The sequence below is a fragment of the Chenopodium album genome, chromosome 27 (assembly GCF_948465745.1).
Source record: "Chenopodium album chromosome 27, dcCheAlbu1.1, whole genome shotgun sequence".
Lineage (NCBI taxonomy): Eukaryota > Viridiplantae > Streptophyta > Magnoliopsida > Caryophyllales > Amaranthaceae > Chenopodium > Chenopodium album.
The window spans coordinates 33,060,289-33,077,078 of record NC_137860.1 but is presented as its reverse complement, the minus strand read 5'-3'; the positions used below and the strand labels follow the sequence as shown (position 1 = coordinate 33,077,078).

General features: G+C 36.1%; 4 protein-coding genes across 6 annotated transcripts; all 4 read right to left on the bottom strand.

Moving 5' to 3' along the window:
• Positions 1-148: 148 nt before the first annotated feature.
• LOC145620729 (uncharacterized) lies at positions 149-3,169 on the bottom strand. The gene is made up of 5 exons (XM_081675440.1): positions 2,588-3,169; positions 1,584-2,036; positions 1,275-1,412; positions 762-1,001; positions 149-446 (listed from the first exon to the last, which is right to left on the bottom strand). The coding sequence occupies exons 1-5, from the start codon at positions 2,996-2,998 to the stop codon at positions 333-335; spliced, it is 1,356 nt and encodes a 451-aa protein (XP_081531566.1). The 5' UTR covers positions 2,999-3,169; the 3' UTR covers positions 149-332.
• A 101-nt stretch (positions 3,170-3,270) lies between these two features.
• LOC145620730 (uncharacterized) lies at positions 3,271-6,462 on the bottom strand. Its single transcript, XM_081675441.1, has 5 exons — positions 5,750-6,462; positions 4,982-5,434; positions 4,669-4,806; positions 4,126-4,362; positions 3,271-3,596 (listed from the first exon to the last, which is right to left on the bottom strand). Exons 1-5 carry the CDS (start codon positions 6,149-6,151, stop codon positions 3,483-3,485), a joined length of 1,344 nt encoding a protein of 447 aa, XP_081531567.1. The 5' UTR covers positions 6,152-6,462; the 3' UTR covers positions 3,271-3,482.
• Positions 6,463-6,540: 78 nt separating this feature from the next.
• On the bottom strand, positions 6,541-10,425 carry LOC145620717 (uncharacterized). The gene is made up of 5 exons (XM_081675428.1): positions 10,030-10,425; positions 8,881-9,333; positions 8,338-8,475; positions 7,448-7,687; positions 6,541-6,879 (listed from the first exon to the last, which is right to left on the bottom strand). The coding sequence occupies exons 1-5, from the start codon at positions 10,423-10,425 to the stop codon at positions 6,766-6,768; spliced, it is 1,341 nt and encodes a 446-aa protein (XP_081531554.1). The 3' UTR covers positions 6,541-6,765.
• A 581-nt stretch (positions 10,426-11,006) lies between these two features.
• LOC145620716 (uncharacterized) lies at positions 11,007-15,106 on the bottom strand. Of its 3 annotated transcripts, XM_081675426.1 has the most exons (6): positions 14,332-15,105; positions 13,479-13,931; positions 13,214-13,351; positions 12,126-12,365; positions 11,488-11,608; positions 11,007-11,371 (listed from the first exon to the last, which is right to left on the bottom strand). In XM_081675426.1, the coding sequence occupies exons 1-5, from the start codon at positions 14,782-14,784 to the stop codon at positions 11,495-11,497; spliced, it is 1,398 nt and encodes a 465-aa protein (XP_081531552.1). In that variant the 5' UTR covers positions 14,785-15,105; the 3' UTR covers positions 11,007-11,371; positions 11,488-11,494. The 3 variants fall into 3 exon arrangements, with proteins under 3 accessions (XP_081531552.1, XP_081531553.1, XP_081531551.1); XM_081675427.1 differs by having other exon boundaries at positions 11,007-11,608; positions 13,530-13,931; positions 14,332-15,106; XM_081675425.1 differs by having other exon boundaries at positions 11,007-11,608.
• Between the last annotated feature and the right edge of the window lie 1,684 nt (positions 15,107-16,790).

Below are 16,790 nucleotides of genomic sequence, written 5' to 3'. Positions count from 1 at the left end.
TGTGTGTGAGAGGGCGGGGATGAGCAGCCAGATATAATGATATTTGTATCTGAAATGATATGTCAGTGAAATATTTGTTTATTCATATATCTTTGCTTGTATTTAACAAAGCTACTGTTGAAAGACAAAGTACAAAGATCAAAGAATTCAAAAGCTTTCCCCTATACATAGAACCTAAAGTTAACCATTTGAAAACTGATGCATTTACAAACCCCTATATAACTTATGCTTAGTTGATATCCTTGAAGAATTCGAGTTGCTGCAGGATGATTACAGTACAGCCTGATAGAGCAGTATCCCAATTCCACCTTTCTGAAAGTGCTGATATTTTCTTACAACTCGTGTTTAGAAGCTTTTGCTTCTGTCTGTTCAGCATAAGACGCAAAAGCTTTGATAATAGCAGCATATATGTCTATACCTTTGAGATATTCCTGCTGATTTAGGTTCTGCCAAAAAGTAAATACATGACAATTAGAAACACAAGAGTAGATTAACTTGAATTTAGAACTAACACTGCAGAAGCGAAACAGACAATCTGAATCAAATGTACAATGCATTTGAAAACAGAAAGAACAGTAAATATAATTTTGCAGCAGGCAATCAAACACACACTTTTGCATATACTCCGAATAATTTTTTGAGAAAAAGACAGCATGGAAGATAATGGATTTCAAGAAATGCAATGCAATGCAATTGCCTGCTACTTTCAAACTTGAATATTCTGATTGACATAATCACGAATAGATAAAATCACTATCTACCTCATTATGGTCATGTGCTAGGCTTGGAGTACTTGCAATGGGAGAGAAGCCTATTGCTGGCAATCCTCGTTGTCTAAAGAAAGTAGCATCTGTTGCACCACGGAATATATCCGGCTTTTCAAGTTTCCCGCCAGCATTTTGAACAGCTTCTTCTAAGAGAGCCCACCATGGATTTGAACTATCAGCAATCGTGACAGCTGGCTTACCAAATATGTCAAGTGTAGAAAACTTCTCTGTAAACTGTCCATATGATACTTATCAACCAAATGGAAGAAGAAAGAACACAAAACCTCAATTTTCAGGGATATGAAAGTGATATATCAACCACCTAGTCCTTAAATGAAAGCAAGTATGTCATTGTCAAATAATGACTTGGTTTTTTATCTGAAGATCATATCAAAATACAACCATAATGGAAGGATTGAGCATCACTTCAGTTAGACAATAACAAGTAGGAATTTATTTTGATTATCACATAAACCTATAACAATTCCTACAGGCAGCACCTTCTACCTCAAATGTCATGTTACGCGAAGCAGGGGCCCATTCCTCAGCAATTCGTCTTTCCAATGCTGCTTGATCAGCTGTTGGTGGAACCCGAATATCAATACCTGCTTCAGCTTCAGAAGGTTGCAAATTCATGGTAAAACCCTGATTGACAAGAAATAGCTCTCCAATTTAGAATGACTAAAGAAGGTCAACCCTCCCTATAAAATTAAGGCCCCTTACTAAGCTGTTACACCTAATGTGAGTAATCAGTAATGTATTATTTATGCATATATGTGAGTTAATGACATAAATTCTGAACAAATGCAGACTTACAGTAGGAGATTGTGTGCCAGCTTTCAGAAACACCAAATTTACTGAAATCAACTCTCCTGCTGTTTTCAAACCAGCCTTTACCATGTCAAATTCCGATGCTCGAAATCTCCTAATACTTTCAATACTCTTCAACAAGTTCTCCATCGCAGTATTGTCATACAACTTTGCCCCATGCCCAGGTGCTCCTGCAGCCTTAATCACCAACCACATCGGTGACCTGTCTGCATAATATGCCCGATACTTGTCATCTGCTGAAGGTCCTCCTTCATCTAGTACAAAAGCCACATTCATTTTTTCAAACACATCAGACTCCGCCAACTTCTCAGCCCCATCACGTCCTCCAATCTCCTCATCAGGGACATAAGACAAATAAATGGTACGAGTGGGCTCAAAACCAGAATCCTTTAGCTTCCGAATAGCTTCTAAGTACTGCATACCAACACATTTCATGTCCTGAACATACACAGACAAAACAATGCATTTATTCGTCGTATACCCTTAATAGTGCCATAATTAGTTACATTCAAGGTTTAAAACAGCCTCATAGGAACTTATAGAGAAAGGACTGGAAATTTTGACAAAAAATACTTTCTGTTTTAGCTAGCATTAGCTGCAGTTGGTTCTTCACAGCCCATAAGCATCATACAAATCTTTCTATGCACCCTATTTATCAATTTTCAAAAGAAAATCATTTTTAGACCCATAATTTAATTTTAATCTAATAAATACTTCATACAACACTAGTTCAAGCTACTACTACCTTCGATTTTTATTATTTGCAACTTTGGGGTATTATTTGTGAGATTTAAAATATTTCAAAGTTACAAAATTGGAGGTAGTATATATATATGCCACTCTCACATTATTTATGACATCCTAAAGTATTGGTTTTTTACTTGGGGTGTTAATATTCATCAAGTTTGTCAATTAAAAAAACAAATTAACATAACTACAGAAAAATTAACCATTAAAAAAAAAATTGTGAATTTGATAGAAGTGCTTGCCTGAGAACCTCTGGCATAAATATTACCATCAGAATCAATGTGAGCTCCAAAAGGGTCATGAGTCCACTTCTGGGATTCCACCGGAACGACGTCGGTGTGAGAGTTGAGGAGAACTGAGGGCAAATTGGGGTTTTTGCCAGGCCATTTGAGCAAGATTAAGGGTTTGTTTTTGACAAATTCAATACTCTGAGATTCAAGAGACAAAGATTCAGCTTGAGATATGATGAAATCAGCAGCTTCATAGTATTTGGGGTTTGGATGAGCTGTGTTAATTTGCAAATATTCTTGGAATCTGGAGATAATTGAAGATGATGATGATGGGTTTGGGCCATTTGGGGTTGCTTTGCAAGTGATGAATAGTAGAGAGAGAAAGTAGAGATGGAAAAAATTGTTGCAGTTGACAGTTTTCATTGGTGTCACCTGTGATTCTGTGAATCAGATCAGTGATGGGTTTACTTGAAGTTCTCAGAGATGGGTTTACTCCGGGTTTGAATGCCGGGTGCTAAGTTCAATGTTCACAAGCAGCATGGTAATTTCCACCTTTTTCAGGTACACGTGTCCGGGTGCACACGTAGCTGTATAATTTGTTTGCATTTATCGACGCATGAGGTGCACGCAACTCAGTGGAGTAGTTGGTGAACTGATGCAATAGTTGTTTTATTTATTTATATACGTGCATCACAAAATTATTGTTAAATGAGTACTGAAGTACTTAAAACACAGGCTTTTTACACACTTCGAGTTCATAACATGTGCCAAAGAAAGCATTGACTGAATTGTTCTTCTGAAAACTAGTTTCTGAAAATTTGATTAAATGGAGGTGCTATAGGATGACTACAATGCGACAGAAGAGTGGCGAAATCCAGATATTCAATTAGGCTTGCTTGCTGTTCTTTTACAGCTCATGTTTAAAAGCTTTAGCTTCAACAGGCCCAGCATATGATGCATAAGCTTTGATGATGGATGCATAAATGTCAATTCCTTTCAGATATTCCTCTTGGTTTAAAAACTGCACAAAGAAACATGTGGTTAGAAAAAATGCCAAATTTAAGCTAAAAGTATGCTTGGACTTAAGACAGTAGCTTTAACAACTGCAGATTGATTATATAAGAAAACCAACATCAGAAATTCTCCAAGCATACAGGAAATCTGTATGATTTCCCATGTAAACACCAGTTTGCATTGCCATTAGCAATCATTAGAAACCGTTGATTAAATTACATTGCTTAGGTTCAGCTTAGAAAACAACCGTATTCTGACTCAATCCCATTAGCTAAATTCTAGTAAGTACTGCAATAGGGAAACAGACAACCTAAATCAAAGAACAATGCATTTGAAAACAGAAAGAACAGAAGTGGATAAACCTAGACTCGTAGCAGATAGACCAAAAACCTACTATGAATACATGTTTTTTGAGAAACCTGTTTCATGACAGCATGAAAGAGTATGATTTTCAAGAAATGCAAGTTAATTGCCTGGCTACTTTCAGACTTCTGATTGACATCCACAAATACATAAAAAAAAACATCACTATCTACCTCATTATGGTCATGTGCTAGGCTTGGAGTATTTGCAATGGGAGAGAAGCCTATTGCTGGTAATCCTTGTTGTCTAAAATACCTAGCATCTGTTGCACCGCGGAAAATATCCGGCTTTTTAAGTTTCCCACCAGCATTCTGAACAGCTTCTTCTAAGAGGATCCACCATGGATTCGAACTATCAACAGATGTGACAGCTGGCTTACCAAAGATGTCAAGTGTAGAAAACTTCTTCAACTGTCCACATGATACTTAACCGTCAAATGAAAGAAAAAAGAGCAGAAAAAATATATTTGCAGGAATATTGGTTTTAAGTGGAAAGAAAATGGAGAAAGAAACAAACATGTCAATCAACTTAAGCTTAAATGAAAACATGAAAGCAATTATGTCACTGTCAAATACAGTAATGACTTAGTTTTTCATCTGAAGATCATATCAGAATACATGAAGGAAGGATTGAGTGTCATCACAGTAGGAATTTTATTTAATAATCACATTAGCCAATAAAAGTATTCCTATACACAGCAACTCTTACGGTTCTACCTCAAATGTCATGTTGCGCGAAGCAGGGGCCCATTCCTCAGCTATTCGTTTTTCAAGTGCAGCTTCATCAGCTATTGGAGGAACCCGAAGGTCAATACCTGCTTCAGCTTCAGAAGGTTGCAAATTCATGACAAAACCCTGATTGACAAGAATAAATTTCCATCTAAGAAGAAGAACTAAGAAATGTCTGGATTGTCGACCTTCACTACAAAATTAATCCCCCTACTAATTCATATAAGTAATATTGTATTATTTATGTGCATATGTGAATTAATGATATGAATTCTGAACAAATGCAGAGTTGCAGACTTACAGTTGGAGATTGGGTGCCAGCTTTCAGAAACACCAAATTTGCTGAAATCACCTCTCCTGTGGTTTTCAAGCCAGCCTTTAACATGTCAGATTCTGATGCTCGAAATCTCCTAATACTTTCAATACTCTTCATCAAGTTCTCCATTGCAGTATTGTCATACAACTTTGCCCCATGCCCAGGTGCTCCTGTAGCCTTAATCACCAGCCACATCGGTGATTTGTCTGCATAATATGCCTGATACTTCTCATCTGGTGAAGGTACTCCTTCATCGAGTACAAAAGCCACATTCATTTTTTTGAGCACATCAGACTCTGCTAACTTCCCAGACCCATCCCGTCCCCCAATCTCCTCATCAGGGACATAAGACAAATAAATGGTACGAGTGGGCTCAAAACCAGAATCCTTTAGTTTCCGAATAGCTTCTAAGTACTGCATACCTAGACATTTCACGTCCTGCATATACATAGGTAAACAACACACAAGAAAATCATAGTCAAGACCCACAAGTTTCCCTTAATCTACTACACAACACACTATTCAAAGCTACTATATACTACAAGCCTCTGATGATTTGCTGTATGAAATTGGGTACGGGAACACAATTTGCTACCTAATTTTATCAAAGCTACTATATACTATAATTATAAAGTATTAAGTTTTACATACAATTATAATATACATCGAATTTGTCAATTAAAACAAACACAATTAACATCATTACAGAAAAATTAACCATTTAAAAAATGTTAACTTGATAGAAGTGCTTGCCTGAGAGCCTCTGGCATAAATATTACCATCAGAATCAATGTGAGCACCAAAAGGGTGATGAGTCCACTTCTGGAGTTCCACCGGAATGACGTCAGTGTGAGAGTTGAGCATGATTGAAGGCAATTTGGGGTTTTTGCCAGGCCATTTGATCAAGATTACGGGTTTGTTTTTGACAAATTCAATAGTCTGGGATTCAAGAGACAAAGATTCAGCTTGAGATAGGATGAAATCAGCAGCTTCATAGTATTTGGGATTTGGATGAGCTGTGTTGATTTGAAGATATTCTTGGAATCTGGAGATAATTGAAGATGATGATGATGGGTTTTGGGCTGCTTGGCAAGAGATGAATAGGAGAGAAAGAAAGTAGAAGTGGAAAAAGTTGTTGCAGTTGACTATTTTCATGGGTGTGACCTGTGAATTCAGAGAGGGGTTTTACTTCACTTGAAATTCTCCTGATGGTAGTAAAGGATATGAAGGCACAACTGAAAGAAGAGAACATAAAGGCTACAAAACTCTATGTTTTGGGTTTGAATACCGGGTCCCATGTTTCAACATTCACAAGCAGCATCACATCCTGAACATAGATCAAACTTATGTACTTATATTTTTCTTCAGGGAAGGTTATAATATTTTAGGCACCCGAATGCACATAGCTGTATGTTTATGTATGCATCTATTGGTGCATGAGGTACATGCTTCTTGGTACATCAATATAGGATTTAATTATTTTATTTATTTATTTATTTAACTTTATTTTTATTTTTTTTATGTATCACAAGTGGAGCAGCTGCTGAAATATTTTATTGTTAAAAAATGACTAATGAAGACTTGAAGTACTATACAGAATTTTTACACACCCATAACATTTGCCAAAATTGACCAAACCGCTGAATTGTTCTTCTGAAAACTAGTTTCTGATCCATAATTTGATAGAACGGAGGTGCTGTAAGATGACTGCAGCACGACAAAAGAGTGGCAAAATCCAGATATCTCAGTTAGGCTTGCCTGCTGTTCTTTCACAGCTCATATTTAGAAGCTTTAGCTTCAGCATGTCCAGCATATGATGCATAAGCTTTGATAATTGACACGTATATATCTACTCCTTTAAGATATTCCTCTTGATTTAGGAACTGCAGCAAGCAAACATGTGGCTGTTAGAAGAAACTACAAATTTAAGTTAAAGTATGCTAGGACTTGAGCTTTTAGAGAGGAAGACCATATAAACTGCCATTTCATGTTTTGAACTTAAAATTGCAAGTAACGCAATAGCGAAGAGGCGAGAGGGATAAGTTTCAGCCACTTTCAGGCATTCTTATCTGTATTCCTAAAAGTTTGTCTGTTATATAATAAACAGATAACATTAGAGTATATTAAATATCTAAGATTGCACCTTGGTAAAAACATCCACAATATATGAATATACAGAGGATACTTCAGAGGAAAAACACCAAGAAAATGCTAAGGTTGAAAGAAGTACTAATATAAGGTTTTATCCTAAACATACAGGATCTAGGTATGTACCATTTCCAATTATAACACGAAGATGTAGATTCAAGGATACTGCAACTACAACTACAACCGATACCCAGTTCGCTAAATTTTAAAATATACTGCAGCAATGGAAGATAAATGTTTACTAATGGACATGTATAAGTTCAGAGTGGTAAATTAACAATATAAATGAAAATTATCATGTACCTCATTGTGATCATGTACTCGGTCTGGAGTATTTGCTATGGCAGAGAATCCTATAGCTGGCAGACCTCTTTGCCTAAAAAAACTAGCATCAGTTGCGCCAAGGAGAATCTCCGGCTTCTCAAGTTTTCCACCTGCTTTCTGAATGGCTTCTTTAAAGAGGAACCACCATGGATTTGAACTGTCTGCAACTGTGAGAATTGGCCTGCCAAACTTGTCAAGCAAAGGATCCTTCTGAATAAACTGGCAAGCAACAATCCCCCAGTCAAACCAATAAATTATTAGGAATAGAAAACCTCAATTACACACACAAGGGCAGAACAAAGTTATACATACAGAATTACATATAAAAGTTATCAAGCACCCATCTATGTGAGAGTATCAAATACATAGAATTAGAAAGACAAACAGCAAGTTTACATGCATTAAGTGCACTGCACACAAGTAGGCTGCACTAGGAACCAACACTTTTCACTCCAGATCTTCCTGGCAGTTTTATTTCCTATTACTGAGCTCTTCCCCTCCCTCTATTCTTGCTGCATAACATTTTCTTTCAGGCCAATACAAGAAAAGCCCAAACTGTTTACTTCACCAGCTGAGAATTTACAAATTGAGCAAATTAATTATATGGACTAAGTAGCTTTTTGGTTCTTTTGACAGTTTATATATGTATTTAAGATACACTGAAAAATATATATCCTAGGACTCTGGAGGGTACATCATATACCTGACTCAGTCTTTATTATCAAGTTCAAAATCTTAAACACAACAGAGGAGGAAAAGATTGCTACTGAAGCACATGGCTAGTCATAAAAGTAAAGGCGGGACATTTAGGAGGTCAATTGATTACCATGGAATTAACAAAAATAATCCTTGAGACTAACAACTCCTACCTCAAATGTCATATTGCGTGAAGCAGGGGCCCACTCCTCAGCAATACGCTTTTCAAGGGATTTTAGGTCAGCTGTTGGTGGAACCCGAATGTCAAAACCTGCTTCAGCTTCAGAAGGTTGCAGATTCATAACAAAACCCTGACAAACATTGAGAAGTCCCATATTAATGGAGCTGAGACAATAATTAATTGATATATTATACAGCTAGATTAAGCAATAAAAAAGATTAGGCCAGGTGTACTTTCAATCCAGGGACCAGACATGTAATAGTTTCAGAATGAGAAATGATGAATTAAACTGGATAAAAAAGCTCACTTTAATGCCTGCTAAAGCTTTGCCCGAAAAAAGGTAAGCAACCAGTTCCAAGAACACGACATTAGCTTCTTAGAATCTAGAGACCTTTCTAAAGTTTTGCATAAAGTTAAGACCTTTATAATCATAGACATTTGTCTGTAACTAAATCCACCAAATGACCGATGACTTACAGTTTTAACTTTACATAGTCAATTTTATGGATTAATGAAATTGAAGTCACAAACTTACTGTAGGAGTTTGTGTGCCAGCTTTCAAAAACACCATATTTACTGAAATCACTTCTCCCTCATCTTTTAAGCCAGCCTTTACCATATCAAATTGTGATGCTCGAAATCTCCGTATAATCTCAATACTCTTCAACAAATTCTCCATTGCAGTATTGTCATACAACTTTGCCCCATGCCCTGGTGCCCCAGTAGCTTTAATAACCAGCCACATTAGTGACCTCTCCGCATAATAAGCCAGATACTTTTCATTTGGTGAAGGCATTCCCTCATCAAGCAAAAAGGCCACATTCATTTTCTCAAACAATTCTGACTCAGCCAACTTCTCAGCCCCATCAAGTCCTCCACTCTCTTCATCTGGCACAAATGACAAATATATAGTACGAGTAGGCTCAAAACCAGAATTCTTTAGCTTCCGAATAGCTTCTAAATACTGAGTACCCACACATTTCATATCCTGCATGGATAGTGTACATGGATATTACAATCAACTATCATATTCACATACAGTCATACACACAGACAAATCAATGCATCAATAACAGAACGCGAAAGATACCCATATAGATGATAGTGTGCTACCATCGGTATAAGAATTCCTTCAGACCCGGGAATGATACAGGGTATACAATTATCTTATAAGAAAACATTACTATCCTCAAGTTTAGAAAACATCATAGTAACTTGCAGATTAATGGATAACAGCCATTAGTTCAATGAAATACAGAACTTTTTACATATTACAATTTCATTTTTCACCCTTATTATTAGAGTCCAAAACCCACTATTTCAATTCTCAAGATTCAACTTACAACGCCAATCTATAATCTCTGAAAAACCATTGCCCTTTAGACACAGAATTCAGTACTCACCTGTCCTGTGAATGAAGTAGCAAACTAACAACCCCACTATCTTAAAAACGGATACTATTTTATATTAACTTCCTAGAATGCTAACCATTTAAATCGCATGTTAACAAGTATAAAATTTCTCAACATACCCTTAATTACTTTAGGTGTCTTCTAATGAATGCATATTATAATTTCAATTACAAAGGTGACAATTCATGGATTTATCAATAGAACTTGATCAAAAGATACAAAAAGAATATAAATTTAAATGAAAAAATTAAATTATTGATTGGAGTGCTAACCTGAGAACCTCTAGCATAAATATTGCCATCAGAATCAATGTGAGCACTGAAAGGGTGGTGCGCCCATTTGTGGGGTTCAGCCGGAACGACGTCGGTGTGAGAGTTGAGAAGAACTGAGGGCAATTTGGGGTTTTTTCCAGGCCATTTGAGCAAGACTAAAGGCTTACCTTTGACAAATTCAATAGTCTGGGATTCAAGGGATAAAGATTTAGCTTGAGACAGGATGAAATCTACAGCTTCATAGTAATTGGGATTTGGGTAAGCTGTGTTAATTTGAAGATATTCTTGAAATCTAGAGATGATTGATGAAGATGAAGATGAGTTTTGGGTTGCTTCGCAAGTGAAGAATAGAAGAGAGAGAAAGCAGAGATTGAAGAAGGTTTTGATCGTTTGCATAATTTCTTGAAGAAGATGGGTTTTGGCTTAAGCCTTTACTTAATAGTTAATATGCTTCGGTCTAGTTTAATTTGACTTCCTAATTCCTATGACAAAAGCACGAATGACCCTATTGAACTCCGACTAATTTGGATTCGAATCGGTTGTATTCCAATTAGGAAAAAAACGCTTGCAACAATTGCTGGATTACCGGGTCTCAAAATCTATGGTTGAATTGAAAAATTGTTTTACCCGTTATTCTAAACACTTGTATTAGTAAAAGCATTGAAATCGGCATTCGCTTTTATGTATACAATACTGAGTTAGAAGCATATGAGTTTGTATGAATGTCAATTTACTTTGTTGGTCAGATATTTGGTACATACAGGCACACAGCTTAGGTTTGGTTCGAAGTGGAGAAAGGCGAAGGGGAAAGGGAAAGGGAAAAGGGAGGGATGGGAGAAAGTAAAAGAATACCCCAAAATTATCCAGTGTGTTTCAGTGTTTGGTGATGTTCAAACATTCAGAAAAGGAAATCAAGTTCCCTCTTTCCTTTTGCCTTTGTTTGGTACAAAGTGCCTCTCCCAAGAGAAGATCAAAGATTCAAAGATAAACATTGAACATGCATAATACCCAGAATTATTCAAAGTACAAACACTAAAAATAAAATTCCTAACTGATAAATTATTTGAGCCTTAACAATAGATACAAGTGAAGTTCCAAGAAGTTCAACTCTATTTAGCTGCAATAGTGACCGAAATCACTTGAAATCTTCACCTAGAAACGACAAATGTTTTCCTCAGCTCCTGGCAGAATAGTCAAGTGAAAGGTGGGGCCAATCACTTACAACAATTCATCCTACAAAGCCTCAGCTTATTTCCATAAATCGGTCAGCATACGAATATACGATACATAAGCCGTGATGAGAGTAGCTTTTTTTTATCTACTCCTTTGAGATATTCTGTCACTGACAGTCAGGTTGCACCAAGTTATAAGCAATGGTGATAGAAAGAAGTTCAATTTGGTTGCATGGGTGATGAGGAGGAAAATTCCAGTATTCTAACAATGGGCAAAGATACTAACCGTTCTTTTACAACTCAGCTTTGGAAGCGTTAGCTTCTGTCTCCTCTGTAAAAGAAGCATAAGCTTTGATTATAGAAGCATATATGTCAACTCCTTTAAGATATTCCCGTTGATTTAGGTGCTGCAGCAAGTAAAAATGCAATTGTTAGAAAGTACGTACTTCGTATAAACCTAATGTAAATGATACAAGTAGTTTGTAAAAATACAGAGGAGAAGAGCAACAATTGCTGGTTCCCACAGCACACCAAACAACATTCAGAGGGTTGTATTTTAGTTGAGGACCTGAATTTAAATCTGATAAAACTGGATAAGGTTTCTAGTACAGTACATCCTATCTAGTGCACAAGAATAGATGTTAAGTTCAAAATTTTATCAGCTTCGTATAAAGAAGACTCCAAAAGTAACAAGTATACAAAACACTCCTAACAAGAAAACAAGAATTACTAGTTACAACTTACAAGTAGAAAGAAAATTTAACCAAAACTAGCACTTATGAGGTTAACAACTCCCCACTTATGTGATTGATTCCACAAATAAATTTCTATATAAATACTTACAATAAAAAAAGAGATCACATCAATATTCAAAATTGTTTCCACCTGAAAGATAAAAAAACAAGGACAGAAGCTATTATGTACCTCATTGTGGTCATGTAGAAGGAGAGGAGTATTTGCAATAGGAGAGAATCCAATAGCTGCCAGTCCTTGTTGCCTAAAGTAACGAGCATCTGTTGTTCCAAAGCTTACCTCCGGCTTTCGAACTATTCCACCAGAATCACGGACAGCTTTTTCTAAAAGAACCCACCAGGGGTTTGAATCATCAGCAACTGTGAGAGCAGGCTTGCCAAATTTGTCAACCACAGGAACCTTCTGCTTGAACTGCACAAGCCAATACCATATCAGTCAAACAGCAAAGGGGATATCAATGTGTAGGGTTTTTAATTATTGCATGTCCACACATGCATCATCCCAACAATTCATGATACAGTCTGCACTATAAAATATACACTTGTTAGCATGTGCACCTAAACTTGGGGTCTGATATCTAAAGGTTGGATTCATGTAGTTTCAGTTCAAGTTCAAATTCCCGGCAGATTATATCTCAGTCTTAAACTGTCCATGAAAACCTTGGTGATTAATTGATTATAATTACAAAATTGAAAATTATAAATCAAAAAAATAATAATAATAAAATAAAAAATAAAAAGTATGGGAATAAAAAATTTTTGATTGAAGCCCGTATAAAGTACATTTCTTACAAGTTTTCAAGCCTTATAGCACACGTAAGAGACTTACAAGGCTTCAACCAGAGAAGAAAAAATTCAACATGTGGCCATATGAACAAGAATTTACATAACAGGTTCAGATAATAAGAGAGAAGATTAATGCTCTTGCTGGCATTTCTTGTTCATTGATTCTTATCAATTGCAATTTGTGATTAAGCTTTTAACATTCCTAATGCAGTCTATATGCTTGATTCACTTTCCGAGGCAAGTAAGTAAAGAGCCATAGAGAACCATCACAATTGAAACAGCCACAGTAGTACAGCATATAGCATCGGATCAAACAATAGCATAAGCATGCATAGAGATAAGTAGATAGCAGGGTACGATTAAATTAAATTTTTTTAATAGACTTTCACAATGCAAGGCAACAATGGTTATTATTTTATTGTGTAAATCAGCAAGGAAAAAAATCTTGTTAATCAAGCAACTGCTAAGTGCTACCTCAAATGTCATGTTGCGTGAAGCAGGAGCCCACTCCTCAGCAATGCGCTTTTCAAGTGATTTCTGATCAGCTGTAGGTGGAACCCGAATGTCAATACCTGCTTCAGCTTCAGAAGGTTGTAAATTCATGACAAATCCCTGACAGACAATACCAAAATCACTCAAGAACAATTGCATCTTAGGCAACTATTATCTAATGATTCTCATCATTAGCATGAGACATGAGACCCTTTGATACAACAAATACAGTAAGACACGGACTTACAGAAGGTGTTTGTGTGCCAGCTCTCAAATATACCAAGTTTACCGAAATCACCTCTCCATCAGTTTTCAAGCCAGCTTTTAGCATATCAAACTGCGACGCACGAAAACCCCTGATACTCTCAACACTCTTCATCAAGTTCTCCATTGCAGTATTGTCATACAGCTTTGCCCCATGCCCAGGAGCCCCAGTTGCCTTGATAACCAACCACATTGGTGACCTCTCCCCATTATATGCCAAATACTTCTCATCTGGTGAAGGTATTCCCTCATCCAGCACAAAGGCCACATTCATTTTCTCAAACACATCAGACTCGGCCAGCTTCTCAGCCCCATCGCGTCCCCCAATCTCTTCATCCGGCACATATGATAGATAAATAGTACGAATTGGCTCGAAACCAGAATCCTTCAGCTTCCTAATAGCTTCTAAGTACTGCATTCCCACACTTTTCATATCCTGCTTGCACAGCATAAATGCTGATCAACATCTATCATAATTTCACAATCACTTATATTTATAAGTAGAAATGATGTACATAAACAACAGGATGCTTCTTATAAATCACTCTCAAATTGGAACATTTCCACAATATCATAACTCCTTAACATAGATATTTTTTTTTTTAGAAAATGATTTTTCAACAATATTATAAATCAGACTTTAAAATTCAAACATATAAACCCTTATATAACCCAGTACCCAGTTCTTCAAACTACCACAAAACAGAAAGGTATAAACTTTCAATTTGCTACTTTGATAGTCATAAACTGCAATCATACCCTTTAGTCAATCTGCATGAATCATTCAACACAACTTACCAAAAATAAATAAATGAAATATTGATGAAAATACTTACCTGAGTACCTCTGGCATAAATTTTTCCATTAGAATCAATGTGAGCACCAAAAGGGTCATGAACCCACTTCTGAAATTCCACCGGAACGACGTCGGTGTGAGAATTGAGAAGAACTGAGGGTAAATTGGGGTTTTTGCCAGGCCATTTGAGCAAAATTAAGGGTTTATTCTTGACAAATTCAATAGTCTGAGATTCAAGGGATAAAGTATTAGCTTGAGAAAGGATGAAATCAGCAGCTTCATAGTAATTGGGGTTTGGTTGAGCAGTGTTAATTCGAAGGTATTCTTGGAATCTGGAAATGATTGATGAAGATGGGTCTTGGGTAGTTTTGATAGTGATGAATTGAAGGGAGAGAAAATAAAGAATGAAGATGAATTTGAAGCTTATTACTTTTGGCAATTTCATTCGCATGGAGTTTGTTTCCAGTGCCAACATAATTAGTAAATTTCTCATTTGAGGAACACTGTTGATTGTAAAAATAATAATAACAAGAAAAAATTGAAACTATCCATTTTGGCTCATTTTCTCATCACAATCCCATAATTCCCATTTTATGTACTGTATTTTGAAGTTGAACTTCTCGTTGCTGCCCGAACGTCGAGAAACTCCGATTCGTCCGCTGCTGTAGATTGAGTTCTAGGCCGGACAAAAGGTCTGAACCCCTTCCCTGTCGAACCCAGACGCCACACCTGAACGAGATTTTCAATTCAGGTGGGTTTCGATTTGGTGGTTAAGAGGGGATTTGGGGTGGGGATTGGACATGGCAAACCCTTCCCTTTCCCTCTTCCTCGATTCAAGTGGTGTTTTGGAGTTGGGTCAGTTCGGTGGTGATGGGTGCAGTGATGGTGGGACACGGAGGAATGGGGTAAAGTGGAAGAATAGGGATTAAAGAAAAAAAAAATTAACCTGTGTAGCAGGTTGAAAGTAAAAAAAGCTTGTTTTAAGAATATGGGGTTTAAAGGTGGGATTATTTCCAAAATACGCAAAGGTAGGATAATTTTAAGAAGATGAGCCAAAGGTAGGATTATTTCCAGAATACGCAAAAGTATGATTATCAATTTCAATTTTTCCTAATAACAAAGAACGGATAATTGGAGGAAAACGGAGGTGGAGATGGAGGCAAATTGGACTAGTCATGTGCTACCCACGTGTCCTTGAGTTGTTTCATCTCAGTTCCTCCAACCTCCCAAACCCAACAAAACATGAAATTTTTTCCCTGGAGGCATATGTTTTTTAGAGAGAAAGAGATGCTTGAACCCAGAACCTAGACTTAAGAAGTTTCATTCTCTTACCACTAGTCCATAAGGGAATCTGGTGGTGGAGGCGGATGCATCATGCTTCGTGCATTCGATTTTCTTAAAAAAAAAAAAAAGGTGGAATGAACATCTATTTGTTCAGTAAAGAATATACAGTTGTATTGTAAAGAACATATAGCTATTATATAAAGAACGTTACATCTAGTTGTTTTGTAGATATTATATAACTATTTTGTAAAGAAAATTATCTAGCTTCCTAAAGAACATTTGTAATATAAATAATGAACATAATTTTTAGAGACCCACGTAGTATCTAATTTTCTCAGCACGCCATGTAGGATTATAAATCTTAGTAATAGCCAATTAAATAAGAGATTATTAATTTCTTTTAGAATTAAATAATTCAAATGCCACGTAAGCAAAATTGGCAAATGAAAATTTTTAAGTTTAAACAAATTTAATATTAAATATTATCTTTTAATATTAGGAATTTTATCTAAATATATAACAAATTTTAGCTCATAAATACAAATAAATAAATAAAAAAAAATATAAAAAAAATCAAACAAACCGTGCATTGCACGGGCTTAATCTAGCTCTTCTAATAGAAGACGATGGTTGTGCGTTTAGATCGAGTTTCGTGGTGCTTTTGATCATTGTTTTGGTAATGGAGTGATTGTTATTGAAGGTGAATAAGAATATTTTGAATGAAATTCTGTATTTATTTTTCATTAAATGTGTTATCTTAGATTTGAATTAGAATATTTTGTAATCATAAAATTCATTGTTTATTTTCGTTTTTGAAATTTGATGAATCTGGATGTTGAACTTGAGAATAATGTGACAAAAGTTGAAGATGATGTTCTTTATAAGTTAGTGTTATGTACGACTTTGTAAGATAACTACATAACTAGTGAATTGCTAAACCACGTTCAATATTTATCGGGTAACGCTCGTATTTTATTATACTTTAATTTACAAACATGCCCCCGTATAAAATGTATCATATTCCACTTTCACTTTCTTTAATCACTCTGTAACTTGTTACCCTACCAACCGCCAAACAACTATCGCCTACGAACAACCACCACGTCAGAGTAGAGGTGTCAAAAGCACACCTGACCCGATCCGAAACCGACCCGAAAAATATCTGATTCAGATTTGGACTCGCATGGATATAATAACTTAGTATAACTCAACTTT

Coding starts and splice junctions, on each gene's coding strand:
- LOC145620729 (XM_081675440.1), bottom strand. CDS start 2,998: ATGAAAACTGTCAACTGCAACAATTTTTTCCATCTCTACTTTCTCTCT. Junction 1,002..1,274: donor CGCGTAACATGACATTTGAG/GTAGAAGGTGCT, acceptor TCATATGGACAG/TTTACAGAGAAGTTTTCTAC. Junction 447..761: donor TAGCACATGACCATAATGAG/GTAGATAGTGAT, acceptor ACTTTTTGGCAG/AACCTAAATCAGCAGGAATA.
- LOC145620730 (XM_081675441.1), bottom strand. CDS start 6,151: ATGAAAATAGTCAACTGCAACAACTTTTTCCACTTCTACTTTCTTTCT. Junction 4,363..4,668: donor CGCGCAACATGACATTTGAG/GTAGAACCGTAA, acceptor TCATGTGGACAG/TTGAAGAAGTTTTCTACACT. Junction 3,597..4,125: donor TAGCACATGACCATAATGAG/GTAGATAGTGAT, acceptor TTCTTTGTGCAG/TTTTTAAACCAAGAGGAATA.
- LOC145620717 (XM_081675428.1), bottom strand. CDS start 10,425: ATGCAAACGATCAAAACCTTCTTCAATCTCTGCTTTCTCTCTCTTCTA. Junction 7,688..8,337: donor CACGCAATATGACATTTGAG/GTAGGAGTTGTT, acceptor GTTGCTTGCCAG/TTTATTCAGAAGGATCCTTT. Junction 6,880..7,447: donor GAGTACATGATCACAATGAG/GTACATGATAAT, acceptor TGCTTGCTGCAG/TTCCTAAATCAAGAGGAATA.
- LOC145620716 (XM_081675425.1), bottom strand. CDS start 14,784: ATGAGAAATTTACTAATTATGTTGGCACTGGAAACAAACTCCATGCGA. Junction 12,366..13,213: donor CACGCAACATGACATTTGAG/GTAGCACTTAGC, acceptor TGGCTTGTGCAG/TTCAAGCAGAAGGTTCCTGT. Junction 11,609..12,125: donor TTCTACATGACCACAATGAG/GTACATAATAGC, acceptor TACTTGCTGCAG/CACCTAAATCAACGGGAATA.